This window comes from Fundulus heteroclitus, chromosome 1, assembly GCF_011125445.2.
Source record: "Fundulus heteroclitus isolate FHET01 chromosome 1, MU-UCD_Fhet_4.1, whole genome shotgun sequence".
Lineage (NCBI taxonomy): Eukaryota > Metazoa > Chordata > Actinopteri > Cyprinodontiformes > Fundulidae > Fundulus > Fundulus heteroclitus.
In genome coordinates, this window is record NC_046361.1 from 7815963 (window position 1) to 7841767 (window position 25805).

Consider the following 25805-nt stretch of genomic DNA (forward strand, 5'->3'; position numbering starts at 1 on the left):
CCACTAACAAATCATTGCATTCTTGTAAATTTCAATTTCAGCTTAAACAGATAGGTGAACATTTCCGGTCTACAACACCCATGCCTAACTGATCGATCCAAATCACAAAGTGATGATGGGTTCATAACATTCTCACACGGAGCGATCCCTCGTGTGCCAAAGCTTTCAACACTTTCCCGAAGATGGTGTTGCAAGTGAATACACAATTTCTTTGGTGTTGTCCTCAGGCTATTGTCAAACCCAGCCCATGCACGGTTTCTCTAGAACTGCATTCAGACCTAGCTGCCTCATGATTAAAGAGCAGAGTCACAAGGGAGCTAGTTGTCAGTGTGCCAATATTCACGCACCTCTACGTCATTTTGATGATCGTTCCTGGTATTTCAAAGGTGTAATGCCTTTTTAGATGCAACACCCATGCCTCCAGCATGCACGATTATCATGTTTATCGGAATGAGGTGTGCCAGTCGATAAGTCAATCATTCCTCTGAATTTGAGCTTCTTGGATGCCTTCCATCAGATGCATACGATACTAAATGCACTAAATATGATAATTGTTGCTTTAATTATACAGTTGGGAAAGGGGATACCGTTTATAAAATGCAATTTGTATATCGGCACTTTGGTTAGACCTGCAGTGCTTTGCAAAAATGTTCATATCGCTTTACTTTTTCACATTTTGTCACGTTGCAGCCACAAGCTTCACAGATTAGGGAGGAGAGTCTGTAGATAGGACAGTTGTTTGTTGTGCACTCCACAAACCTGGCTCTTACAGAAGAGGGGCGATAAGAATAGTGTTGTTTGCAAGCCTATTAAGGGGACACAACATTAACATGATAACATGACACCATATGTTATATTAAGGCTATACGCAAAGCACGGTGTTGGGCAGAACAAAGCTACAATAAACTTGTTTAGATCAAAGCATAATCCTGTGTTAGAATGGTCTAGTCAAAGTGCAGACCTAAATCCAGTAGAGAATCTGTGACAAAACAAGGGGTAACAATACTTTCGCAAGTCCATGAAATGTTTCCTTTAACTGCAGCCCAGTGTGCCTGTTCCCAAAGTGGGGGTCATGAGACACGATGTGGGGGTCACGATCCAAATGATGATCCAAATTCCCAACTGTACAATGTACTTGTTTTCATATTGCAAATGGATGCCTTTATTCGTGGAAAATAGTTTTGATTTCTCCAAAATTTATGATCATTTAACAGCAAATATGTCAAAATAACGTATAAAAACATTACAAGACATATAAAAAAACATTACAAGAATAAATAACTACTTTATTCTTGCAGTTTTATGGCTTTATTCTCTTAATTTCCATAAAAGAAAAAGATTTGGACCCCCTATCCCACCATAAAGGGGGTCGCCGGTCTCAGGCCGTGTTATTTTGGGGGCTGCAGGCTGATGAGTTTGGGAACCCCTGATCTAACCAACCCCACTTCTCCACATGGGATTCTGCCTTTACTTTTGGAACCTCAGATCTAGTCAACACTTCACTTGTAAAGCCGCTGTTTAGCAATCAGCCTCAGGACCTATCCGTGACATACCCTGCCTCTCCCCCATTGGTTAAGGCATGGTCACAAAAAAAGTGAGACAACGAAGGGGTTATAAGTGGGGGGGTGGAGCATGCTCATCATTTCTTCGCTCACCTGTGACTCCTGCAGATCATGGACTACAAGCAACAAGTAATACACAACACCGGTGGTGAGTACATGCTGCCAATCCGGCACAACTCTGGTTTTCCTTTCTAACCTGCCAACTTCTGTTAACTCACGCTCTGCTTCACAGCATGAACGTAATTTAAAGACAAACCACTCTCTAATGTTGATTAACTGATGTATTTTTCAGAAAAATGGTTTGTGTGAAATATGTATGAGAATGCAGCTAAACTTATTTTTTGATATGACAAAAGTCTCCAAAAACGTATTTTTCACCAAGAAAGTATTAGTACAGCTCTATGGAGGCATTTTCCCCTCTCCTTTTTTAAACAACCTCGCTGACTTTTATAAGGGTGTGTGTGACAGAAAGGACAAAATGTCACGCATAGTTTTTACTCTTTCTGAGCTATTTTACCTTTCCGGTTTAGTGTCATGCCCCATCCTTAGATTGACACGAAGATAACAAGGTTCAACCTGTTGCAAGTACTGCCTGCACAGCTATTTACACCTATAGCGGTGAAAAGCAAAGAAAAGAAACAGCTACAGTAGCTCTTCTTACTACGTGGACATCTGTACTATATACACATTTTTTTTTTATTTTGTTTGTAAAAAATGATCTTAAATGGTTAAACATTTTTCTCACTACTACATGGAGGATATGCGGTTCTATGTGCAAATATTGCTCCGTCATAGAGCAGTAACATATTATCATCATGCACCATAAAAACCTCGAAAAAAATCGAATATCCATGAAATCAAATAAAATATTTACTTACACACTGGCAAACTTCCAGTACAATAGGCAAGGCAAGGCAAATTTATTTATATAGCACAATTCAGTACAAAGACAATGCAAAGTGCTTTACATGATTAAAATATAGCAAAATAAAACAGAATAAAAGCAAGTAGGAATAAAATGTAGATAGAAAATAGAACATAAAAAATTGTGGTGTTTCAGTTATCTAAAACAATTGAAGGCAGTCCTAAACAAATGTGTTTTTAATCTTGATTTAAAGGAACTCAGGCTTTCTGCACCTTTACAGTTATCTGGAAGTTTGTTCCAGATCAGTGGAGCATAGGAACTAAATGCTGCTTCTCTGGGTTTGGTTCTGATTCCACGTATGCAGAGTAGGCTGGAGCCAGACGACCTTAGTTGTCTGGAGGGTTGATACACTGATAACAAGTCTGTGATGTATTTAGGTGCTAAGCCATTTAGGGATTTATAGACTAACAGAAGGATTTTAAAGTCTATTCTCTGAGATACAGGGAGCCAGTGTAAGGACTTTAGAACTGGGGTGATGTGCTCTACTTTCTTGGTCTTAGTGAGGACGCGGGCAGCAGCGTTCTGGATCAGCTGCAGCTGTCTGACCCACTTTTTAGGCAGACCTGTGAAAACACCGTTGCAGTAATCAATTTGACTAAAAATAAACGCATGGATTAGTTTTTCCAGATCCTGCTGAGACATTAGTCCTTTAATCCTAGAAATGTTCTTCAGGTGATAGAAAGCTGACCTTGTAATTGTCTTTAGATGCTTTTGGAGGTTCAGGTCTGAGTCCATCACTACACCCAGGTTTCGAGCCTGATTTGTGGTTTTTAGCTGAAGCAGCTGGAGCTGTGTGTTAACTTTTGATCTCTCTTCTATTGGTCCAAAAATTATTACTTCTGTTTTGTTTTTATTCAACTGAAGAAAATTTTGGCACATCCACGTATTGATTTCTTCTAGGCATTTACTCAGTGCCTGAACAGGTTCATAGTCACCTGGTGACATGGTGATGAAAAGCTATGTGTCATCTGCATAGTTATGGTAGCTGATGTTGTTTTTTTTATTATCTGGGCAAGAGGGAGCATGTAGATATTGAAAAGGAGGGGACCTAGAATGGACCCTTGGGGAACCCCGCATGTGATTTTTGTCATCTCTGATGTAAAGTTAGCTTATTATACTTATTATACTACTGCATCTGGAGCCTTCCCTTGTTTTGGCAACTTTACTTTTACAACAGCAGTGGAAAACTATTCTCTTCATCTGATGAGATTCTAAAAAAAAATTAAGCTAGCTGCAGCATTGTAAAGGCAATACAAAATTATTTTCGGCCACAACCTTTTATGCTTCCAAAGAATTCAAGGGCCAGAATCCTTGGGAAGTCCGGATAGGTGCAGCGTTTGGATGATAGTCATAGAACGGCACTAAGGAAAAACGTCCTGCCCAGGGGATGGCCCAAGAACAACATGCAAGAACTCCCAAAGCAGGTGTGCGAGAACAGAATGATGGTTTATTTTTTTGTAGCCCTGAGAGAGAAAACCAACCTCTCTCTGTTGTTGCAGAGCATGTGCAGGTCTCAGTAGAAGAGGATTGAAGTAAAACATAATTAACTGAATCGCATGAAGCCAGGTCTCCATTTAACATTACAGCACAGCTAGCTTTTTCACAAACCTAGAGAAGCAGCAGTTTAAATAAGTTCTAAAATACGTCAAAGACTTTTAGTAATTTTTGTAGCTATACTCCTTGGTGGGGATGAAGAGATCCACATCAGTTCACTGAGAGGTGACACAAGAAGACCCTGAGCAAAGGAATATAAAGTTCGCCTAAGGCTTCCTTCTGGTGTCAGAACCTACAAGGAAGCTTTCCTTCTTATAGATTCCTCCTTCCTCCAAACCGTCCCTCAGATTTAAGTCAGAAAAAATAACAACAATCCAAATTATGTGTGAAATCTTTAGTTGAAATATTCAGACAGGAGAGAGACTGATAAAGTTTTGAAAAAGGAGGGGTTTAATCGGCAAATATTTAGAATATTAAGTTCCTTCATAAATTTATTTCAAATAGGCCTTATTTTATGCTTGTTTATGCTATGTTTTGGACTTAATTGATAATTAAAATGGATTAGTGCGATTACTAATTGTTTATTTTGGTGCTGTTAGTTCCATGGCAATCATTAAGTTTTAAATATTGAGATTCTTCAAATAACCATATTTTATAACTTATTAAATTTCACTTGTTCCTTTAAGTTATGCAATAACACAGTTTGGTGATTAAGAAAAATTATTCAGGCTTCTTACTTAGTGCTAATAAGAATGAGACAGAGCCATTTAATATTGTTGCTGATAAGATTTTTAAATTCATTAATATAATTCAATGTTGATTATTTTACATCATTGGAAAACTGAGTAATTTGCTACCACTGTTCCCTTCATAGAGAAGTCTGTGAAAAGCCGAGATGCTTGATCTTTCAGAACTGGGTTAATACGAACTTAAACCCGTGTGTTCATGCTGTGACTGTGTGAGGTACCCTGTAGCTCCTCACACCTGCACAAAGAGCATCTGTTTCGGCGACTTTAGTAGCACTTTGGGAAATGGTGGCCTCCGCTGCTGTGCTTGAACAGATGCTTTCCTTGGTTCATGTGTAAGTGTTACTCGTGTGAGATGGTTTTCACACAATCCCTTCATTCCTGTTCCATCTTCACAGGACAGAGCCACCTTCAGCTGAGCCTGGTGAACCTTGAAATAAAAGAAAACAGCATTTCCCATGAGACCCAGGGGCTAAGTGAAACTCACCTGGTGGTACGACGAGGAAAACCGTTTAAAGTAACTCTGCTGTTTGGCGGACGGGCATGGAAACCCCACACTGAGAGGCTGGTGCTGCTGGTCCGCTTAGGTAGGAACAATAGAACCAAAGGCGTAAAAACACAACTCTACAACTTAATCAAACCAAAAATATGACAATTATACCCATGTCGATACCATATTTCTTGATGATAAAGAGTTTTCATTTAATTCAGTTTAAATCATATAATATCATACACTACTATGTAAAAATAAATAACTATTTCACATTTGATAAGGTATGTTTCCTTTATGAAAGATGATTTTATTTGAATTTTGTTCATTCTTTACTTCTTCTTTTTTTTTTGGACTAATTGAAAATTTATCCCAGGGGTCTCTTTAATAATTGCTGGATTAAAAACAACCAAATTTGTTGCAATTTCCTAACACATTCCTTTTAATGCTCCAAAGTGGGGTCGTGGTCAAGACCCGACATACTGGGTTAGGGTTACAACCCAAAACATGGCTGAAAGGCACGGCAAGTTTATTTATACAGCACATTTCAGTAACAAGACAATTCAAAGTGATGTAGATAAAGAGCATGAGAAAAGAAAACATACGAGGGAAAGCATGTTGCAGTGGAATAGTAGCAGCAGGTCAAGATAAACTGGACTACAAACTTAATCTATAGACGTTTCAGTGAACTACAACAGTTTGAATTCAACATTAACATTCAAATGCAGCTCTAAGCAAACAGGCTTTTAACCTTGATTTAAAGAAACTTTCAGCATTTTACAGTCTTCTGGGACTTTGTTCCAGATGAGTGGAGCATAAGAACTAAATGCTGCTTCTCCATGTTTGGTTCTGGTTCTGGGTATGCAGAGTAGACTTGAGCTAGAACTGACTAATGAAAGTGACTCATGGATTAATAAATTAGTACAGATTTGTTAAAATGGATAAATTTTATTTTACTCCTGTAGCAATTCAGATAAAAAGGGGAAAAAAACTCTTGTTTAATAAAACTTTTATTTACAACAGAATTTGGATGACAGTATTTCTACTATCATGTTTTCTGGCTACTTAGCGGGTAAATGTAATCTTAAGCAAACAAGCTGTCTCCCTCCTGTGCACATTCTTGTAGCTGGGTTTTTGGACCAGGAACCGATCTTGAAAAAACAAAGGCAGGTGCTTATTTGATTCCAGTTTCAAGATATGACATTCAAAGACAGAATCCTTTGGTCTTTTGTGGTCAAGAATGGAAGAGGAGAATTTTTTATGTCGTTTGATTTATTGCTCTCTCCTTATGATAAAATTATAACAAAACTGGTAATAAGAAATGAGAAATGAGCCGAGTGAGGCTGAGGCAGAATTTTTTTTTTATTAAACACATTCATTCAAAATGACATGTAACTCTACAGTGTTACTTGGGGCTGAGTTCTGAGTGTTGTTCTATGTGCAGGCAGACTAGCACAGAGGATCCCAGTTGTGTTCTCAGAGGAATGGTCAAACCTCCACAGATGGTCAGCCACAGTTCATCCCAGAGACAGACACGCTCTTTCGGTCAGCATCAACATCTGCTCCCCGGTTTTATCTTCAGTGGGTGTCTATCAGCTCCTGGTAGAAATAGAGACAATCCGGCACAAACACACCTACGTAGCGGGGACATTTGCGCTGCTCTGCAACCCTTGGCTGAGAGGTGAGTCCCTGTTATTCGTTTCCCACACTTGCTTTAATGTAGTTGAAGATGTTCAACACTCGCTCTGTCGCATTTCAGAGGATCCAGTTTACATGCCGGACGATCCGCTGATAGAGGAGTACGTAAAGAGTGATTGTGGGTTGGTGTATTGTGGCACTTCAGCAAATGTTCAACGTCGGCCCTGGTCGTTTGGTCAGGTGGGGAACACACACACTCACTCACACACACACACACGCATATACACAACAAAAAGGTTAAAAAGATCAAAACTTGTGCAGAAAGAGAATGATGTAAGACTTCACTTGTGCTTGGATTTGAGCAGTATGAGCCTGGCGTCCTGGAAGCGTGTCTGGCGCTACTGCAAGTCAGCCTACAGCACCAACAAAACAGCCACAGTGACTACATCTCACGAGCAGACCCGGTTTACCTCTCTTTGGTCCTCTGTGGCATGGTAAGCTAAAACAAGTACATTAATATGAATAATAAGCAGAACCTATCATAAAAATACATGTGCCATATCCTTCTAAGTTACTGATATTCATAACTAAACATGACCAAAACGTATCCTTGAGCAAGTTGCTGTGAATCTTTACAGGAACTTCATACATGTGTCTCTTTCTGTCAAAGGTGAACAGCAATGATGATTTAGGAATTCTGGCTGGAAAGTGGCAGGGTGACTACCGTGACGGTGTAAAGCCAACAGATTGGACCGGCAGTGCTGAAATCCTCAATCGGTGGCTCTCGTCTAAATTCAAGCCTGTGCTCTATGGGCAGTGCTGGGTCTTTGCATCGGTCCTCTGCACAGGTACTCGCTGTCAGACTATTGTCACCTTGCACAATAGTCTGCCTCCTAAATCCAAGGAAGTCACAAAACATGTAAATTTACACTTGGAACCGAAAACGGGTTCATACTATCAAGCCATCATTAGATGTGTCTCAGGTCATAAAATCGGCTCATGGGGGTACCAGATTGTATAATTTCTCCATCCCCATCTCAACCAACTCCTTTTAAAGCAGCTCGTCGCCCTAACTCATGAATTTCCATAAGGCCGTTTGATCTGCTTGTGTCTGGGGTCCCGTTTCTTCCCTCATGATCCTTAACTAATGCAGACAGACCAGTAAATGGAGATCTTTGCTTTCTGTTCAGCAGAACATATTGAGCCAACAATCACATTTTGGCATGTGATGCCCTAATCCATCTAATCATCTTGTCCTTTATCTTAGGCACCAAGATATTTCATCGTTTTCCACTTAAACAAAAACTAAACCCCCACGTGACCCCGATTCCAGCTGTGTTATACCCGTGCATATGGTTGTTAGATCCACAAAACGTGTGAATGGAACCACAAACTCCTACGACCCCCTCAGCAGTTCTATGAAGGTAGAGATGTGGCCCGATGTTCCTAGCCTCGTGAGACCATCCTGATCTCGCGAGCTTTCAAGGTTTCACTCGCAGATCAGTCTGGCTACTTTCCGTTAAAGAAAATTTGGAGCCGTTCACCAAACGAACGTCCAATCAGCGTTGGCTTTGAGGCGGGTTAAGGTGTGACGCAACGAGAAGATCGGCAGTTCAGTCTAAGGAACATGGCGGCTTCAGCCGATGAAACTAGCGTTAGCGTGGCTATCGAGCAAGTTTTATCGGAATTACAGAGTATTTCTTTGCTGAGCTAACGAGCCTTTACCTGCAGCAGCAAGAGTAGCTTGGCTTGTGGTTGTGTTTTCGTCATCGCTCTGTGACAGAGCGACGACGAAGCATGTTGACGAGTACGTCATATGCTTCATTGATCTGATTGGTTTATTTGGCTTGTCTATCACCAACACAGGCCAATCAGCTAACCAGCATTTTCGCCCCTTCCCAAAATTACTTCAACGGAAGGTTTCCAGATGGATATGCGAAGCAAATCTATCTGGCGGTGTCAGGTTACGATGTTCCACCTTAAAACCAAAACGTGTTATCCTCTGTGTTTGGACCACACTCTCTCTTTTGATTGATTGCACTCAATTAAATTATTTGAACACTGAAATACAAAACCCTTGCTCTGCACCCAGCTTTTCTTGGCTTCTGCACAGAGATTCTGTCTCTATGAAGGATATAGTAAAGCAAACTGCATGCCTGTTTTCTGAAAACAAAAGAGAGAAAAGTGTTTTTCTAGTAAAATCAAAGTCGCAAAACCTTTTTTTTTCCCCCCAGTTATGAGAGTTCTGGGGATTCCCTCCAGGGTGGTGACAGTTTTTAATGCAGCCCATGACACTGATCACAACACCACCATTGAAGAGTACTACACAACCACCGGGGAGAAACTTAACTTGTCCAATGACAGCATTTGGTAGGTGTTACTTGCTTTTTTTTTTGTATTTTTATTTGAAAGAGACTCTTATGTTTGTTACCCAATCTGAGCGTAATCTACCATTGGAGTGTGATCGAGTGTGTCTGTGCTTACAGGAACTTCCACGTGTGGGTGGAGTGCTGGATGAGGAGACCAGACCTCAGTCCAGGGTTTGATGGCTGGCAGGTGGTTGACCCCACACCCCAAGAGACGAGTGGAGGTAGGGCGAGTCTCAGGATATTATTGCTGATTCAGAATTCCTAAACATTCTTACAAACGATTTATACCGATTTACCTCGATGAGTGTATTTTTTTTTTTTTTGGAGAAAATGCTTCTATCAAAGGGGTCAAAGTGAAAGGAAACACGGTAAAATGTAGCTATGATCGTGTCTCATAGGATTATTCCGCTGCGGCCCGTGTCCTGTTGCCGCCATCAAACAACGTTGCCTCTCTGTGCTATATGACACCCCGTTCCTCTACGCCTCTGTTGATGGAGATGTTCGTCGTCTGATTGTGCACAATGGCCAAGTCGTCGGACAAACAGTGGACTCCGAGACCGTGGGTCAGCTTATATGCACCAAAAGCATCGGATCGGACAGTCCATGCAATCTGACAAAAACTTACAAGGGCTTGAAAAGTGAGAAGCCTTCATTCATTTTATTTTAAACTATGGGCAAGAAAAATATACATCAAAGAGAAAATGCCTTAAATGCTTTGTTTTGTCTTTGTTCTCGGCACGTGTTTCAACGTTATTTTGCCTTGTTTTTTTTTTTGTTTTTGTTTTTTTTTCTTGCAGGAGAGCAGTGGCACGACCCAAGAGGTATTCAAATATATATATTTTCATTGCTATAGCAACAATTTTCATTTGACCTTTTTAAATGTCTTCACTTAAATCTTTGTCCTTTTCTTGTTTTTGTATCATGAAACCTCTCCTCCTGCTGCTCACCCGTACCTACAGAAAGAATGGGTATGATTATGTTTATACACTTTAATCATTTTCATTCTGGTCATTAGTTTTAAGATCACAGCGTCAGCTTCAGCTTTACATAAAAACTGTGTGTACAAGTGCCCTTTAACGTACTTCATTTCAATGACTCAATCCCAAAAGTGGTACTTGTGTAGATATACTGCAAACAGAGTGACACATTCAAGTAGTAATTTTAATTATAAAGCTCACAACTAATGACAACCTAATATTCACGGCAATAAAAAAGGTAGTTTTATTACGGAAATTATTTGTATGGTTTACGAAAATGATGGGGAGGACTGCTGACTTGATGGATGACCAGCAGATGGTCAACAGCCTCGTCAACAAGGAGGCTTAACTATAAAAAAAAATCATTGCTTAAGAAGCTGATTGTTCTCAGACTGATGGAAAGTTCACTGGAAGGAAAAAGTGTGAAGTAAAATGGCAACCAGCAATAGATGTATCCATTGCCACTGTTCTTAATTGGACAACACACTCACCTAAACTCCATAGAGAATCTATGGAGATTTGACAAGAGGAAATGAGGGACACCTGGACTAACAGCGCGGATGAGGTGAAGGCTGTTATCAGAGCAACCTGGGTGTAACGCATCAGCTACACACTCACAGTCATGTTTAGCTAAAGAGGCTAGATATTGAGTGGATATCCAGTGCAATACATGGACATATCTTTCAGTGTGCAACACGTCTGTGTTAAAAATACTTTTTTATTTCTCATTATTTCGATTTGGTGTGAAACTAAATTTTGGGTTTCCGTTAGTTGTAAGCTATAATCAACAGCTTTAACCCCAATAACGGGCTTATAAAAATATATCACTCTGTGTGTAATGAAACTATAAAATATACAAGTTCCAGTTTTTGCAATGAATTACTGAAATGAATAAATATATTCAGTGACAATCAGTTTTGTTGGGATGCCCTTGAAAAAAAAAAAAAAAACCAACAACACAGAATGTGTATTACACAAGTTAAATTTTATTTAGTTCCGGTTAGGGTTTGTTGAAGACAGTGGAAGTGGCAGAAATTTTACTGCATGGAAAAACTCTTCTGATGAATGTGTTTTTAAATTTGACTAAGTACCTATTTATTAAAGCAAGTATTCTGCTTAACTGATTAAAGATAAAGTTACTAAAAATGCTATTGTAAATAACAATTACCAGCAGTAATTTTGATAACGTTACCACTTCTGATGTTTATTAAAACAACACCCTATGAGAAGACAACATTGTCTGTTGCACACAGTTTATCAGCTGCAGTTCGACCCTCTTCATTATTACTTTTTTTGTTCACAGTATCCATGACCTTCTCCTCGCGTTCTGCAGATGTTGGTAAGAATTTAGAACCAGTTGTGCTTGTCGTGCTGTCAAAAAACTGCACTGGTGAATGTTTTCAAGGCAGCTTTGTATAGGATGTTTTTTAAAGAACACTACAGTGTCATTGAATTTAAATCTCAATATCATTACTCTTTATAAAATGTGTGCGCCAATAATTGCTAATAACTTGGTCTGCTAGATTCAAAACTGCCTCCTCTTATATTTCTAATGCTTTACAGTTCGTAGCAGCAAAGAAGAACAAAAGTGCATTTCTTCCACTCAGTTACATTGTGGTTTTGCTGTATTCGCCAAAATGTCGCCTGTCACATTGCTAGAAACGCGTCTGTTGCCTCGCTTTGCGTCTCATCGCTCCAGCGTTGCACCTGTAGCGACAAAATGTAAATCTGTCGCTCCGGTTGCAGAAAACACGTTCGGTGTGAACGCACCATTCCAAACATCAATCCCCTCATTATTAACTCAGAAGTACACAAGGATTTAGAATTTCTTCTTTACAAAGTGTTTTGAATTGATTTAGAGTAGGGCGTTTTTTATGAGCTTTCCAATTAAGTTTGTGAACCCCTAAAAATGGTATGTCATATACTCTATCCACTAGAACATCACATACCAAAAGTCGTACATTTCGTTTTATTCCAATGTATCAGTAGTTTATTGTCCTTAAACTACCTGTTTTATGAGATGTCTAAAGACATCTGCTTTCCACTTCACATCGGCACTTGTTTAACTTGACAAAAAAAAACTCCAGTCTACAAGCTTTGATCCTTTCCCTGAATTCTTTGTCGTTTCTCAGGAGCAAAGTCACCCAGTTTGGAGGTGTCCCTAAGCACGGAGGGGTTGCCCGTACTAGGCCAAAGCATCTGCTTGTGTGTGAAAGTCACAAACCGATCAAACCACCAGCGAGTCCTGAAGGAAAATATCAACGCTCAGATGAAAGAGTATAACAACAACCCAGAGATGACGTTCTGGACAGAACACAACGAAGTTCACATCCAGCCTAATAAGGGTGAACGAATATGATTACTTTCCTGATTATGATGCTAACCGTAGTTATATACATATACATATATATATATATATATATATATATATATATATATATATATATATATATATATATTTCTATTTCATGTGCAGTTCATCATTCCTCATCTTCTTGCTCCCCTCAGAATTGACGCTCCACCACACCATCGCGTATTCTGACTATGCGCTCATCTTGGGGAATGACAGTGTTGTTAATGCAGCGGTGGTAATACAGGACTCAGTGACCAATGAAAGCATCCTGTCTGCACAAGAATTTACCATGGGCTGTGTACCAATAACGATGGAGGTAATACATCATGCAACCTTTGATCGATTTAACAATGTGTCTTTGTCTAATCGCCTTACACCACATCAAAGGGAGTATCACTGACAACTCTTTCTCCATTTACCTGTCATGAGTTTGGAAACCTACATACAATTAGCACTTTTATCTTGCTTCTCTACGTGTAGCGTGAACATGTTTTCAAACTCATCTTACTTTATCTTAGACTTGGTGGATTGATGAACCAAAAGATGTTTAAAGCAGAGTTTGGTTATAAAAATAACAGCCCAAACTTTGAAAGTCTCATGGAGCAATGATAGATCCTTCCATGGCACATGCACAAACCTACAAAGACCTGGCCGTCCAGCTAAACTGGCGAGCTGGACAAGGAAAGCCCAAAAAGGTTCACCTTCCAGCAGGACAGCTACCCAGAACATGCAGCCAGAGCTATGATTGCATGGTGTAGATCAAAGTGTGTTCATGAGATTGGCATGACTTGAATAAATAAATAAAGCCTATGGATTCACTCGATCTAATTTGATAGAATGCGTGCTAGTTCCAAAGAAGAATGGTAAAAACTTTCAGTCTACATGTGAATATCTGGCAGAGGAATACCGTCATGGTCTCAGGGGAGGCTGACCTCAAATGCATGCCTCATATTTTTGGATTCTATTTATAAAACCTAAAAATAATAATTTAACAGAAAATGACATTAAAATGTATTGAAATTCAAATATACCAAAAATTGTATTTGTAGCATTATAACAGATGTGGAAAAGCTCAGCGGTTGCAAGGCACTGCGTGATCATCTTTGGAAAATTCCCAAAAGCAATAAGCAGTATTTCACACTGCATACAGCATAACTCAAACCCAATAAATATATATTTTTAAATAAATAAATAATGACTGTACCATTGGTAGAGCCTCACACTCTTCTTTTGTCCATCATTTCTACCTCCAAGAGCAGAACACTTCTCCAGTTTCCTGTTTTATTGCCAGTTCATTTATCACGTTCTATAACGAGGAAAAAATAATAATCTTCCAGCGAGAATCTGTTTGGGCCTTATTGTCTTTAACGTCAAACTTGTGATTGTTTTGCAGATTGAAGGAGGAGACAGTGTCCAGTTAAAGAAAGAGAAGATGGTTTATGTGACCTTCACCAACAGCCTTGACAAACCGATGCGTGGCGCCGTCCTGAGTGTGGAGGGATCGGGTTTGTTACAGGGAAAAAAGGAGGCCAGGTAGGTCCATCCACAGGCAGTCATCCAGTAACTGTAAGAAAATAAATTTTTTTTTTTTTCTGACGACATTGTACTCACGACAAGCACATTGTTCTTGTCAGGTACATCTCTGGAGTTTTTTTTTTCTTGCAGCTTCCATGTCTGCCAATCAAGGCACACCTCCCTTTTTAAAAAAAAGAAAAACAAACCCAAAAAATCTTTAGATTTTTACACTGATCATTTTTCACATCCATAAGTCCTCACCTGCTTAATTATGTTAGTAAAGGGATTCAGGCAAAGAAAAGTAATCTATTTCTTTTTACTATTTTGTGTGATTTAAAAATAATGTCAAAACATTTTTACCAAAGCACCCTGCATGCCTCACACATGTGTTCAGTGTTGGTTGTCCAATGGTCCAATGTTCATGCAAGTCTTTAAGCTAAACACACACACACTGCAAAAAGGGGGGAAAAAAACATTCCCTTCATTCTCTTCCGATTGTATATAGTTTTGATGTATTTTCATGTCCAAACTCAAGGAATCTGCAACAGAACAGGAAAAAGAACACCACCGCAGGTTGCAAAAACAGTGATCGCATCACTTAATGATGAACTTGGATATAGGTGCATAACAGGCATCCAAGGCCATAGCAGGCATAACAAAGTGTCCAGCTCCAATCTCGGTTCAGACGGGGAACATTTTAAATGGTGATTTATTCGGTTTAGGGGGAGAAAGTCAGAGGTCATGCTAAGTCAGAGGTCAGAGGTCGTGCTATGAGCACAGTGGCCTGGACACCTGGCCAAATGACACCCCAACTTCAATTCAGGACCGTTTAGTTATATTCACATTTAATACAGAACACGACCTCTCAGGACCCTTTACAAATGTAAATTCTATTGAATCATCCAGACAGATTTGTTAAAAAGTTTTTGTTTTATCCAAGGAAAGCCAGCTGTTAAACAAAAGTGACAGAACACAGGTATAATATTATCCTTTTGCAAACTGTGGAACATCAAGAATCTCACTATTCTCCCTTCTTTTAGCTGCTGCCTGTTTTTGAGCTAAACCGTTGGATCTCTGAAGCGTTTTAGGGCTCTGGAGATAAACTCTGTCTCTGTGTTTGAGCCGAAATTGGAAGATTACGTTTTTTTTTTTCCCTTTCTGTGCCACAGGGTGGGTCTCCTTCAGCCAGGCGAGAAGATAGAGCAGAAGGTGTCCATCAAGGCGACTTCACATGGAACCAAACTGCTGGTGGCTACTTTGTCACACAGCAACAACTCCATCACCTTTTCCAGGAGCTACCACAAAGTGTCTGTTATGTGACAACAAAGAGAGTTATAAAAACTATTTTATTTCATTATTGTCACAATTTAATGCTGTAAATTGATTTATGTTACAACAAACTAACCTTAAACTAAATTGCAATTGTCCTAACTTGCAGTTTTAAATAGAATAGTGCATTTATGAAATATCAAATCGCTTGTGTAGCTTAGCAGGCCGACTCCAGAAAGAGTGAGGAAAAAAGACTTTGTCCAGATTTTACTCTGAAGTGGGGTTCTGTTGTTTGGTTTTGAGCGGTCAATGTCACAGCATGCTCTAGATCACTGTCTTTGCTTTATTTTTTTTAATTTTTTTTTTTAGGTTTTTACAGTACTAGTGGCTTGTTTTTTGTACAGTGGGCTGACAGGAAAAGGGGGTTTGAGAGAGGGGAGCGACATGTGGCAAAGGAGCACAGGTTGGAGGACTAAAGCCTCCGTACATGAGTTGTGTGCACTAACCACTGCACCACCAAAGCACGCTGCGTCCTTACTGTTAAGGTTTAATTTTAGGACAAGACTTCACTGGAGGAACCTTTCAAGGAACCAGAGTAGTTGATTATGCCATTGCCTGCTGCGTTTCACTCCAATCATCAGGGTAAAAAAAAGAAATGGCCGTATCAGGAATTAAGCCCAGGAAAAAAAGCCTTGGGTAGGTGGTAGTATGTTTTCATTTGCCAGACCTTTGGACAAAGTGTTGTGGAGGAAGAGTGCTTAGCATGCCATGGTGGTTGATTTTTTTTATATATTCATTTTTTCACATTGGTGTAAAATAGAGAGATGGGTGGATACAGCATTTAAAGGATAGGAATAAAGTCTGTGAATAGTGATATTTTTTCCATTCTCATTGTTCTTTCTTTTCCCACAAATCTCAGACCATTTACACTGAAAGTGTACAGTCGTACTCTTACCACTACAGTTGTGCAGTGAAGACCACAATTGTTCATACCCACATTTACATTTAAAGTCATCTTTTATATATATATATTTTACCAAAATGTCTTTTTTCTGAATATAAGTAATATTGTTTTGGAGCACCCTCAAACCACAAATCTGACTTGAATCTGATAGAGAATCAGTGGAAGGAACAAAAGATTAGGGTGACGGCAAGAAGGCCTCGAAATTCCAAGACTTGTAGATAAATCCCCAAAAATACCCGTGGAAATATGCAAAATGCTAGGCAGCAATTATTAGAATGTCACGATTCGGTTCTGGTAGATGTTGTTATTTTGGTTATGTTGGCGTTCCTGCCTTAGGGTTTATTTCTGTTTCTTGTTTTGTATTGTGTTAGATTCATATTTAGCCTGTTTACTGTTTTAGTTATCTGGTTTCCTTTATTAGTTTTTATTATAGCTTGTGTTCTGTTCAGTCTTAGCTTTGTTTTCTATCTTGGGTTTGGTCTTTATGGTTATTTTGGCTCAGTAGTCTTAGTTTCTGTCCCATCAGCCTCTCAGTCACTACTCTGTCACTTCCCTTCCCCTGATTAGCTCCACCCATTGCAGTAATTAGTTTCACTCCATTCACCTGATCACTCCCTTACTTATACCTGCCTCTGCCCCCTGCAATCTGCCACATTATTGTTTGTTTTTCCAATCCCTATCGGTGAGTCTTGTCCAGCATTCCCTGTTCCACGTTTGTTTGCCTGTTTAACTGACCACTGCTTGAGTTTATTCTGCCCGCCTGTTTCCTGATCAGACCTATCTTTGGATTTTTGAGTTAGCCTGTCCCCTTTTTTGTAGATAGTTTCATCTGTGACTGCTTTTTGTTATTTTTGGTTATTGGACACATTCTTCCCCTTTTTGACCTGATGCCCGTTTTTGCATTTTTGTAAATAAATGTTCTTTCACCTAACCTCTGCTTGTCTGGTTGAATACTGGGTCCATCTGTCTCTGGTTCATGACATAGAATGTTTTGTTTGCTGTAAGAAAGATGGTTCACTTGAAGAATCCAATTTTTTGGTATGCCATTTTTAATGAAATGTAAATAAAACATAAAATGGAATCAAATTGATGCTCCTTCTACATTGTTTTGTTATCTTTTGAAAGATGCCTGATCAAAGCTGATCATGAAAACCTTTTTGGTGTCATACAAACCAACTCAAATCTTCCAGCGGTACAATATTTCCGGCCTGGCAACGTTGGTGTAACGAAGCTGGTTACAATTTCCATTTTTACAGCTAGATGTCACTGTACCCTAACGTTTCAAATGTAGTGGACCTTGCCCTACTTACCTGACATAAAGCTATTATTTTAGAGCTATTTTGTCTTTCCAGACAGCAACAAAGTGGGAAAAACTGAGAACGACATGCAACACAGGGCCAGTCAGCCAGGAGTGAAAACCAAGGACTCAGCAGTCAAACCATTTGAATCAATATGGCAGGCAGTCCATTGCCACTCAGCAGTTTCATCATCCTCGATACCAATATATCAATACATAGTTTGAGTATCATTATGAGACTTGGGTTGAAATCAACTCCTGCATTTCCTGTTATCCAACCTATAATACGTCAGGCTTCTCTGCCTAATGAATAAGTGGTCTCTGTGAAGCCCTAAATTAAATTATTTAAATCCTTGGTGCCACTTCGTGTGATTCCTGAACTTACTCATGCATGTATAATTAATGGTTTCTCTTTGACGTCCTTGATTGCACCGAGAGGCAGAGCCGCAAAATAAAAACACTAGAGCAGTGGTGCTGATGGAGTCCTAAACCAAGAGATGGACTTTCCTTGGAAGAATTGATCTGAAGAGAGGAAGATTACCCCCCCCCTCCCCCGCTGTAGTTGTTGTTCCACTTTTTAATCTATTCTTTAATATTTGTATTTTTTCAAAAGTTATTAAAATGACAGAAGCAGTTTTGGTGGTTGTAATCAGAATCAGGCCCGTCATGTTGCTTGTAAAACATGTTTAAATAGTTCATAAAGGTGCTCTGAAGAAAAACCTGCATTCCTTCTTGGAAGCATTATGGTAGAAAAGATCTTAGTTTGTGCTTGTAAACCCAAGAACCCCACAGGGTTTATGACGGTTCTTTGCGTTGACATCCTTTGTCCCATTATGATTTTCAGACAGGGGTTGCTTTATCTTAAAGGTTTCCTGGTTGACGTGTGTGTGTGTGTGTGTGTGTGTGTGTGTGTGTGTGTGTATGGAACAGCTTGTGATTTCACCTCAGTGGCGGAGAGATTGAGGCAGAGGCGTCGGCAGACGGGAGACGATAATCAGGCTCCACACTTGCTGATTTTCAGACAAATTAAACGTCAGGGGAAAGCAGGGTGCGGGACCGCTGCGCTGCTTTGAAAAGCTGAGGCTATCATAAATTATTAATGGCTCCCCGTCACGGCCTCTTTCTCCTCATCCGTTGCTCCATCCCTCTTCTTTACCCAGCCCTCCCCTCAGAGCTCTTCTCTGCTTGTGTGTCAGTCTCTCTTCCTCTTCAAACAACTCCCCTTCATCTCTCATCCCACCTCTAACTTTTTTAAAACTCCTTTATTTCTTCCCTGGTTTTACCCGTCAGCTCAAGTTTTCCTCACCGCTTCCTATCAGCTTTGTTTACAGTCCATACCCGTCTCTCAACTAAATCCCCCTCCCCTGCCTCCTTTGTAACTTTGCTGAGTCTCACCCCTCCCATCCATCTGCTCTTCATCACCATTTCCCATGTTAATCTTGATCACTTTGTCCTCTTCTCATCACCCTCTTTTCATCCCTCCCTCTCTCTTACCATCGCCTTGCATTCTTGAGTCTCAATGGTGTGTTTAATCCCTGTTCTCCGCACCTGGCTTGCTTTGTCATTCAAATCACTTTTAATAGGTTTAAATGGAGAACACAATTTAGCAGGATGGTGAATAAGGGTTAAAAACCACACATACTTTTTCTTATTATCATATTAAAATCCATCATCATATAATCACTGTTTGGAAGAATCTACAAGCTGTGAGGCAAAACTAAAAGTTTTTTTTTTTACGAGGCTCAGAGATACAGCCGTAGAAATCCTTTGCTCAACTGCATCAGGACAGTAAAGCACTCTCTGCTAGCCGCCTCTTCTAAGTGCTTAATTCATCATTGTTTGTTTCCAAAGCAAGACAGCTCGTCTTGCGGAAAACTCACTTCAGTTCAATAATGCTTCATTAACCCCAAAGTGACACTGGAGCACAGTAACTCTCATTATACAAGTTTTAGTCATTACAGACGGTGATGGCTGTTTGCCGTATCTCCTCTGGCAGTCTGTGTAGTTGCAGATCTTAAGAAGCCTCTTTCTGAAGACACCGTTGTTGAGTCACCATCTTTTTTTTTTTTTTCCACAGGATGCTCAGGGTTATCTAACATGTTTTTCATTTTATGATGCATCCTTCGTTCTACAGTCATGTCTGAAAGCTCCAAAACAGAACCAGCCTTCTTTAAAGCTATACCTGGTAGTCCTGTTTAGAAACACTTTTTGTTATTCAGGATTAAATGGTCCTTCCATCCTGAGAGAAAATTTGAGCTCTGTCAAAGCTGGAGGCCTTCAAAAACCAATATTCTAACCCTTTTGCCATTTGGACCGAATGGCAGGGATTGGTCAGAAGGGTGGTCCGGCTCATGCCCTTCTCTGTCCTTCGAGTTCTGGGGAGTATCACCTCATCTGTTAGTTGTCCCACGTGTCAATCATTCCGACGCACTGACGTAACGCCAGTGTGCGTGCTCGTCCCTGGTTAGTTTCCACTTGCTAGCTGCGCATGTGCACTTCTAGTGTGTATGTATCCGGTTAGCTTTGTTTAGCTTAGGTGTTAGCCATTCATTGTAGCTCTGCTACTCTCACCGCATACATTGAAAATGGCTGCGGTCGAAAGAAGCAAACTCGCTAACAAGTTTATGAGAAGAAGAAGAAGGCCTCAGAAAAAAAGAAATAAGACCAGAGTGGATTTGGGAAATTTTTTCATGTGATCCCCTGAGAAGCAGAAGAGCAGGTAAGATGGTCTTATGTGCAGTCATTCAAAACGGGACTTGACCGTTTGGTACTTACATTTCCGAAAAAATCAACTACTCTATCTTTAAGACAAAGGCTCTGGTGCTGCTATCCCGTCAAATAAGGACAAAGGTTATTGCAACATCAGCAACAGACCTAAATAAAAATCTGCAGCATCTTGCTGCAACCACATCAGGACATAAAGTTCTTCTGAAGTACAGTGTGCTCTATCCCTTCTTGTATATATATATATATATATATATATATATATATATATATATATATATATATATATATATATATATATGGCTTTACTGTTGCATTTCCAGCCCAGTTTGCTGTCCAGGGGAGCAGAGGCTTTTATACTTTTCTATCACATCCAGTCACAATCTCCAGGTGTTTGGGTTTTCTTTTTCTTTTGATGCTTTCCGTATTTCCTTGTTTATACAAGGATATAGCTGTTGTTCTAATAGTTATTTTTAGCCGTTAATTTAGCCATCCATCTATGGGTATTCTTGGGGCTATCCAGTTTTCTACCAAAATCCCAAAACATGGCTGTTATGTTAATTAGTCGCCCTTTGGTGTGAGCGCTTGGTTGTCTGTCCTATGTGGCTTGAAATTGCACATAGCAGGAATATTTTCAGAAATTTGCCAGACTTCAGATGGTTTCTTGGCTTTATATACCCCTTTTTTAACATCCTCTTCTTCCATTTATTGTAGCAGGTTGGCGGCGGCTGCCTCTCTCCAGCGCTCATTGGGTAAAAGGTGGGATACACCCTGAACATGTCGTCATGTCAATAATGAATTCAATGTTTAAACCCTGTATCATTCCATCTTTTTACCCTTAACTTAATATGTGGACTAATTGGCTCTGAATTATCAGTGTGTGTGTGTGTGTGTGTGTGTGTGTGTGTGTGTGTGTGTGTGTGTGTGTGTGTGGATTACCTGGGTCGTTGCTGGCATTTGGTGAGAATGTCAATTGCCCCATTAGAAATATTTCAGCTGAAAAAACCTTGATGTGTTCAATGGTTATTATGCCCGCTGTAAGTTGACAGTCTGACAATTAAAGATGTGCAGGCTGAGGTTCCAGTTCAGGGAGTGATAGAGGAGGAAAAACATTTCCATCCTGTTGCAGATCAGTAATTTAAAATGTAAATCTGCTAGAAGTGGAAATATTTTGGGCAATAAGTGCTCCGCTGCCTTCTCTGTTTGAGTTTCATATCCTGATCACAACCTAATCAGCTGGAAGGCGTCCATATCTGCTCTCAGAAATAAACGTTTAAGACTTTTATCTGTGTTGCAAATGGCCAGTGCTTGACCCTAGCTCTGCACCACTATCTATTTGCTCATTACTAGGCTCTTATTTGCTTGTTTTGCTAGATTATGCCTGTAACCTAGGGCTGGACGATATAGAAAGAATCATATCGATAAAATAGAAATCATATTGATCGGTATCGATAATTATCAACAAATTCAAAACATACATTTTAAGTGCAGCCTTGACCATTTTATGCTGTTGCTTAGCAACCAATTTTTAGACAAAGAACACACAAAGACTGAATTCAAACTCAACCCTTTTATTACATCAACGTTTTACCAAAACTGCTAGTTTTTAAAAAAGAAAAAGGAACGCATGCTTTCTGTTCTCTTTGAAGGGGGCGATACTGGGTTTGCGTTTGTGATTGGTTGGGAGGATGTAATGACTGTAATATTAACCTACATGATAGGCTAGAATGCATAAGGAAGGAAAACTGTTATTCTATTGGACTTTTTATTGACCCTTTTGTTCTATCATCAATATACGTCTATCAATCTATATATATTGTTATTAAATTATCGTCCAGCCCTACTGTAACCCAATTTCGCTTTTTAAAGGAACATCATAAAATGCTTGTTTAGTGCTACCAGATTGCTTCTGCGCTTGTCTTGCAGTCCGAGCAGTAAATGTCTCTAAAGTTTTTGCCAAAGTTAACCAGAGAAGAAGCGAGAGAGAGCAGTACGAAGGAAGGAGCATTTGCTCGGTTTGTCTGACCAGATGGAAAGACAGTCGTGCCCTCTAGTGGCCGTCCATTCTGAAACTGACGTGGGTACATTGGAACAGGGTTTGTGATGAGCCTCTTTCCCTGGTCCAGATCCTGTGTTTTACGGCCTATAAAATAAAATGAAATTCTAATTGATGTTTGAATCACTTAATAGGTTTTTACAATGTTGTGATGGTATCTTATTATTTGTAACACTGTCATGTGCTTGCAGTCACACACAAACAAAGGAATACACCAGGAGGACCATGACCCAGCGGGCTGCAATAAAGGTGCTGATAAATATGATAATGAATCTAGCTTCTGTCTGCCGTCCATTTTCACCTGGTAATGAGGTTGTCCCCAAGGTCACCGCTATAATAGCTCATTAGCCGCACTGGCTAATACTGCATTGTGATGTTTCTTACAGCTGCCGGAGGTGCATCGGTCAGCCCGCCTATTTGTTTGCTGTTGTGGCTGAATTGCTTCTTGGCCGGTCTGTCTTTCAGTATTGATCAGTGTGCTGTCTGTGGGATCAGAGCCGGAGGACGATGCGACTCCCTGCGTGTGTTGAATGCATGACTGCCTCTGCGTCTTTTGTGTTTGGCAGTTGCAAAAAGCTCAGCTGAAACAAGCAGTTAAAGTGCTAAATGCAAAACGCCGCGGGCAATTTTTCCCCCCTGAATCAATTCTGCTACAACACAAGTGCTCGGCAAATGAATGCTACTAGATACTAGATTCCATAGATGCTTGAAGTTTAGCACAGTCTGTAGGTCTAAAATGTTTATACAAGTTTATTGTGAACGAGAATGGTATTACATTTGATTTGTTGCTTTCAGCAGATAAATTAAAAGGTTTTTAGTGGTTTGAAATTTAAAAATGGTAATCAAAATCATCAAGCTTACTTTGTAAAGGTACAAGGAATAATCTTCAGAGTTTGATTGTTATGCTAACATAGTCACAGTCTGATGCTATGAGTTTAAACTTTTATGTGTATTTGAGCTCTGTTTGTTCACAGATATGTCTCAGCAAGTAATAATAATTATCTGTTGTTGCTTTTAAACTCAAATTAAACTAAGCCCCCCTTCCCCTGGTTCCTCCAAATATGTATTGAATGTTGTTAGTGGTGATGATTTTCTTAACAGAGAGGGGATATGAAATCAAATTCTGCTAAGGCCCCATATAACCTTGGGCTGTCCCTAGTCTAGAGACAGACTACCTGCTGGCAGAGACCGCATTAGTAGTCCTTCTGCCACCCTTTGCCCAACATGAAGCAGCTACCTGTAGGCCTTAGGGGCCTTCAGGATGCTTTTTTGTGTCACATCAGTGCTGGGCTGAGCTGGATCATTTTCATAGGGCAAAAGCAGCATCGGCATTCCCAGAGGTGATTTTGCCACTACTACTGCTACTAATAAGATTCAAAGATTCTTTATTGTCACCACGTGTTACTGTGATGACATTTCTTTTTGGCCATTCCGACTAAGAGTACACATAAGAAAGACAAGCAAACAAACAAATAAGCAAATACTAAGCTAATACTAATACCAATAATATATCAATTCAAAATATATTAAAATAATTTTTTTAAATATTTATTTCAAAATAAAAGTGGTAATTATAAACAAAATGAATTAAATGTAAATGTGTCAATGTAATATCTTTAACAAATTTAGCTTTAGCAGAAATAAAATGTAGGCTGACCCTGTGTTTTCCAAAGAGGTGTCTGATTGTTTTGGACGTTAGTGTTATATCTCAGTGTAATTTCATTACTTGGTACCTTTTCGGTTTTTGTTATTTTGAAGCGGTTTAGGTGGACATGCTGTGCTCTTTACAAGCAACAATTTAAATAACTTTTTCTTTAGTCTACTTTAAGGAAATGTGGTTATGTGACCGGAATCAATAATTAAACATAAAAAGGAGCGCATACTCATTTTCTGTGTAATCAGGAGTCAGAAGCTTTCATATTTTATGAGAGCCTAGAGTGAGAAAACTTCTTTGCTGAAAGTTGTCCAAAAGTAAAGAAAAAAACTTTCTCAGCTCTTATGAAAATCTTCATAAGGCTTTAGATGACTTGCAAGAATAAACTCACAAATCCAAATGGAAAACAGTCAATGTGGAACGTCTCGAAACTCAAAAGATTGAGAGTGGAAAAAAACTCAGACTGCAGAGCAATGTTTGATGGAAAATAAAAGGCTGTGGTCCTTCACAAATGATTGGTCAAATGCCAGAGGGCACTGAGTTTCTATCTAACACAAGTCTTTTCTTTTTTTTGGCAAAACTTCCACCAGCCAGTTCTCAGGTTTTTTAGCTCCATCCAGCTCCCCATCCACTCTGACCAGCTTCCCTGTCCCTGCTGGAGAAAAGTATCCCCGAATCATGCTGCTGCCATCACCATGTTTCATGGTATCTCCTCCAGAGTTACTATAGAGCTGTTGTCTGGATGTTAGGTGGATTGTTATGTTTTACGTTTGCAGCTGTGCCATCCTATGTGAACCAGAGGCTGGTTACTCTTAGCGGAAAGCTGCAGTTGGGCTTTGCTTGTCTTTCATTTGTTTTCTTAAATACTGCCCAATATAAGTCTATGCCTTCCCTATCTAATCACTCCTGGATTGTTATTAGGGACGAGCTCAGAACTCTACCCTGCTCCCTCCTCCCCCGCTGACATCTGCGGATGCTTTCTGAACTGTTGTCCGGCTGATAACATCAAGGACAATGGCCTCTGGAGAGCGTTCACGGAAATACAAACACTTTCACCCAAACAGACACACATAACTGATGCTCACAAAAACAGATGAACTTGCACACGACTAGTCTCAAATGTTTACCTTCTGCTATATGTGTCTCGTCTTATTTGTGCTTCTCGTGCATGAGTTTTTTTTTTGTCAGATATCTCACACTACCGTGAGAGGATAGGGTGTGTCTTATTTGCCTTTTTTTCCCCTCTTCTCCCCTGTTGTGGCATTCTATCCTTCCACAGATTCAATGGCAGCGCCCTGTGGGCACAGTAGTGTCCTTGGCAGCATGGCCTCAGTAAATCCCTCCCCCTCCCACCCAAAATGTTTGTGATGTATGTGATGGCGGTTGTACTGAAACAGTAATTTCCCTCTGGGATTATTAAAGTATTTCTGATTCTGATTTAGTCCACACACCACTTCATTTGCGTAAGGTTCTGTAAAATGAAAAGGGGAAAGAAATTCACTAATTAGGTTGTCACATATTCTGTTCAGAAAACCTCTGTCATTAGCCAGAGGATGCAGAGAGGAGCCAGAGATTTTGCAATGCATTGTGGGATGCAGTCAGTTTTCCAGCGGCTTTTGTTTACATTACTGATTCGGTGATGCTGTGAGAGATTCAGAGGCAAAGTGCTTGAAAAATTCACTTTGCTAACGAGAAGTTTAATGGACTGTATGGAGATAAGCTAGACCCTGTTCTTTTTTTTCAGGAGTGACAGAATAAAGGGGACTGAATAC

General features: G+C 39.8%; 1 protein-coding gene across 1 annotated transcript; it reads left to right on the top strand.

The window, feature by feature from the left end:
- The first annotated feature begins 1642 nt into the window (after positions 1-1642).
- On the top strand, positions 1643-15579 carry LOC105925849 (protein-glutamine gamma-glutamyltransferase 5). The gene is made up of 16 exons (XM_021316078.2): positions 1643-1710; positions 5126-5314; positions 6662-6898; positions 6977-7095; positions 7221-7349; positions 7526-7703; positions 9090-9225; positions 9342-9445; positions 9623-9862; positions 10022-10045; positions 10184-10192; positions 11505-11540; positions 12334-12546; positions 12710-12870; positions 13948-14087; positions 15239-15579. The coding sequence occupies exons 1-16, from the start codon at positions 1674-1676 to the stop codon at positions 15387-15389; spliced, it is 2103 nt and encodes a 700-aa protein (XP_021171753.2). The 5' UTR covers positions 1643-1673; the 3' UTR covers positions 15390-15579.
- Positions 15580-25805: the final 10226 nt, after the last annotated feature.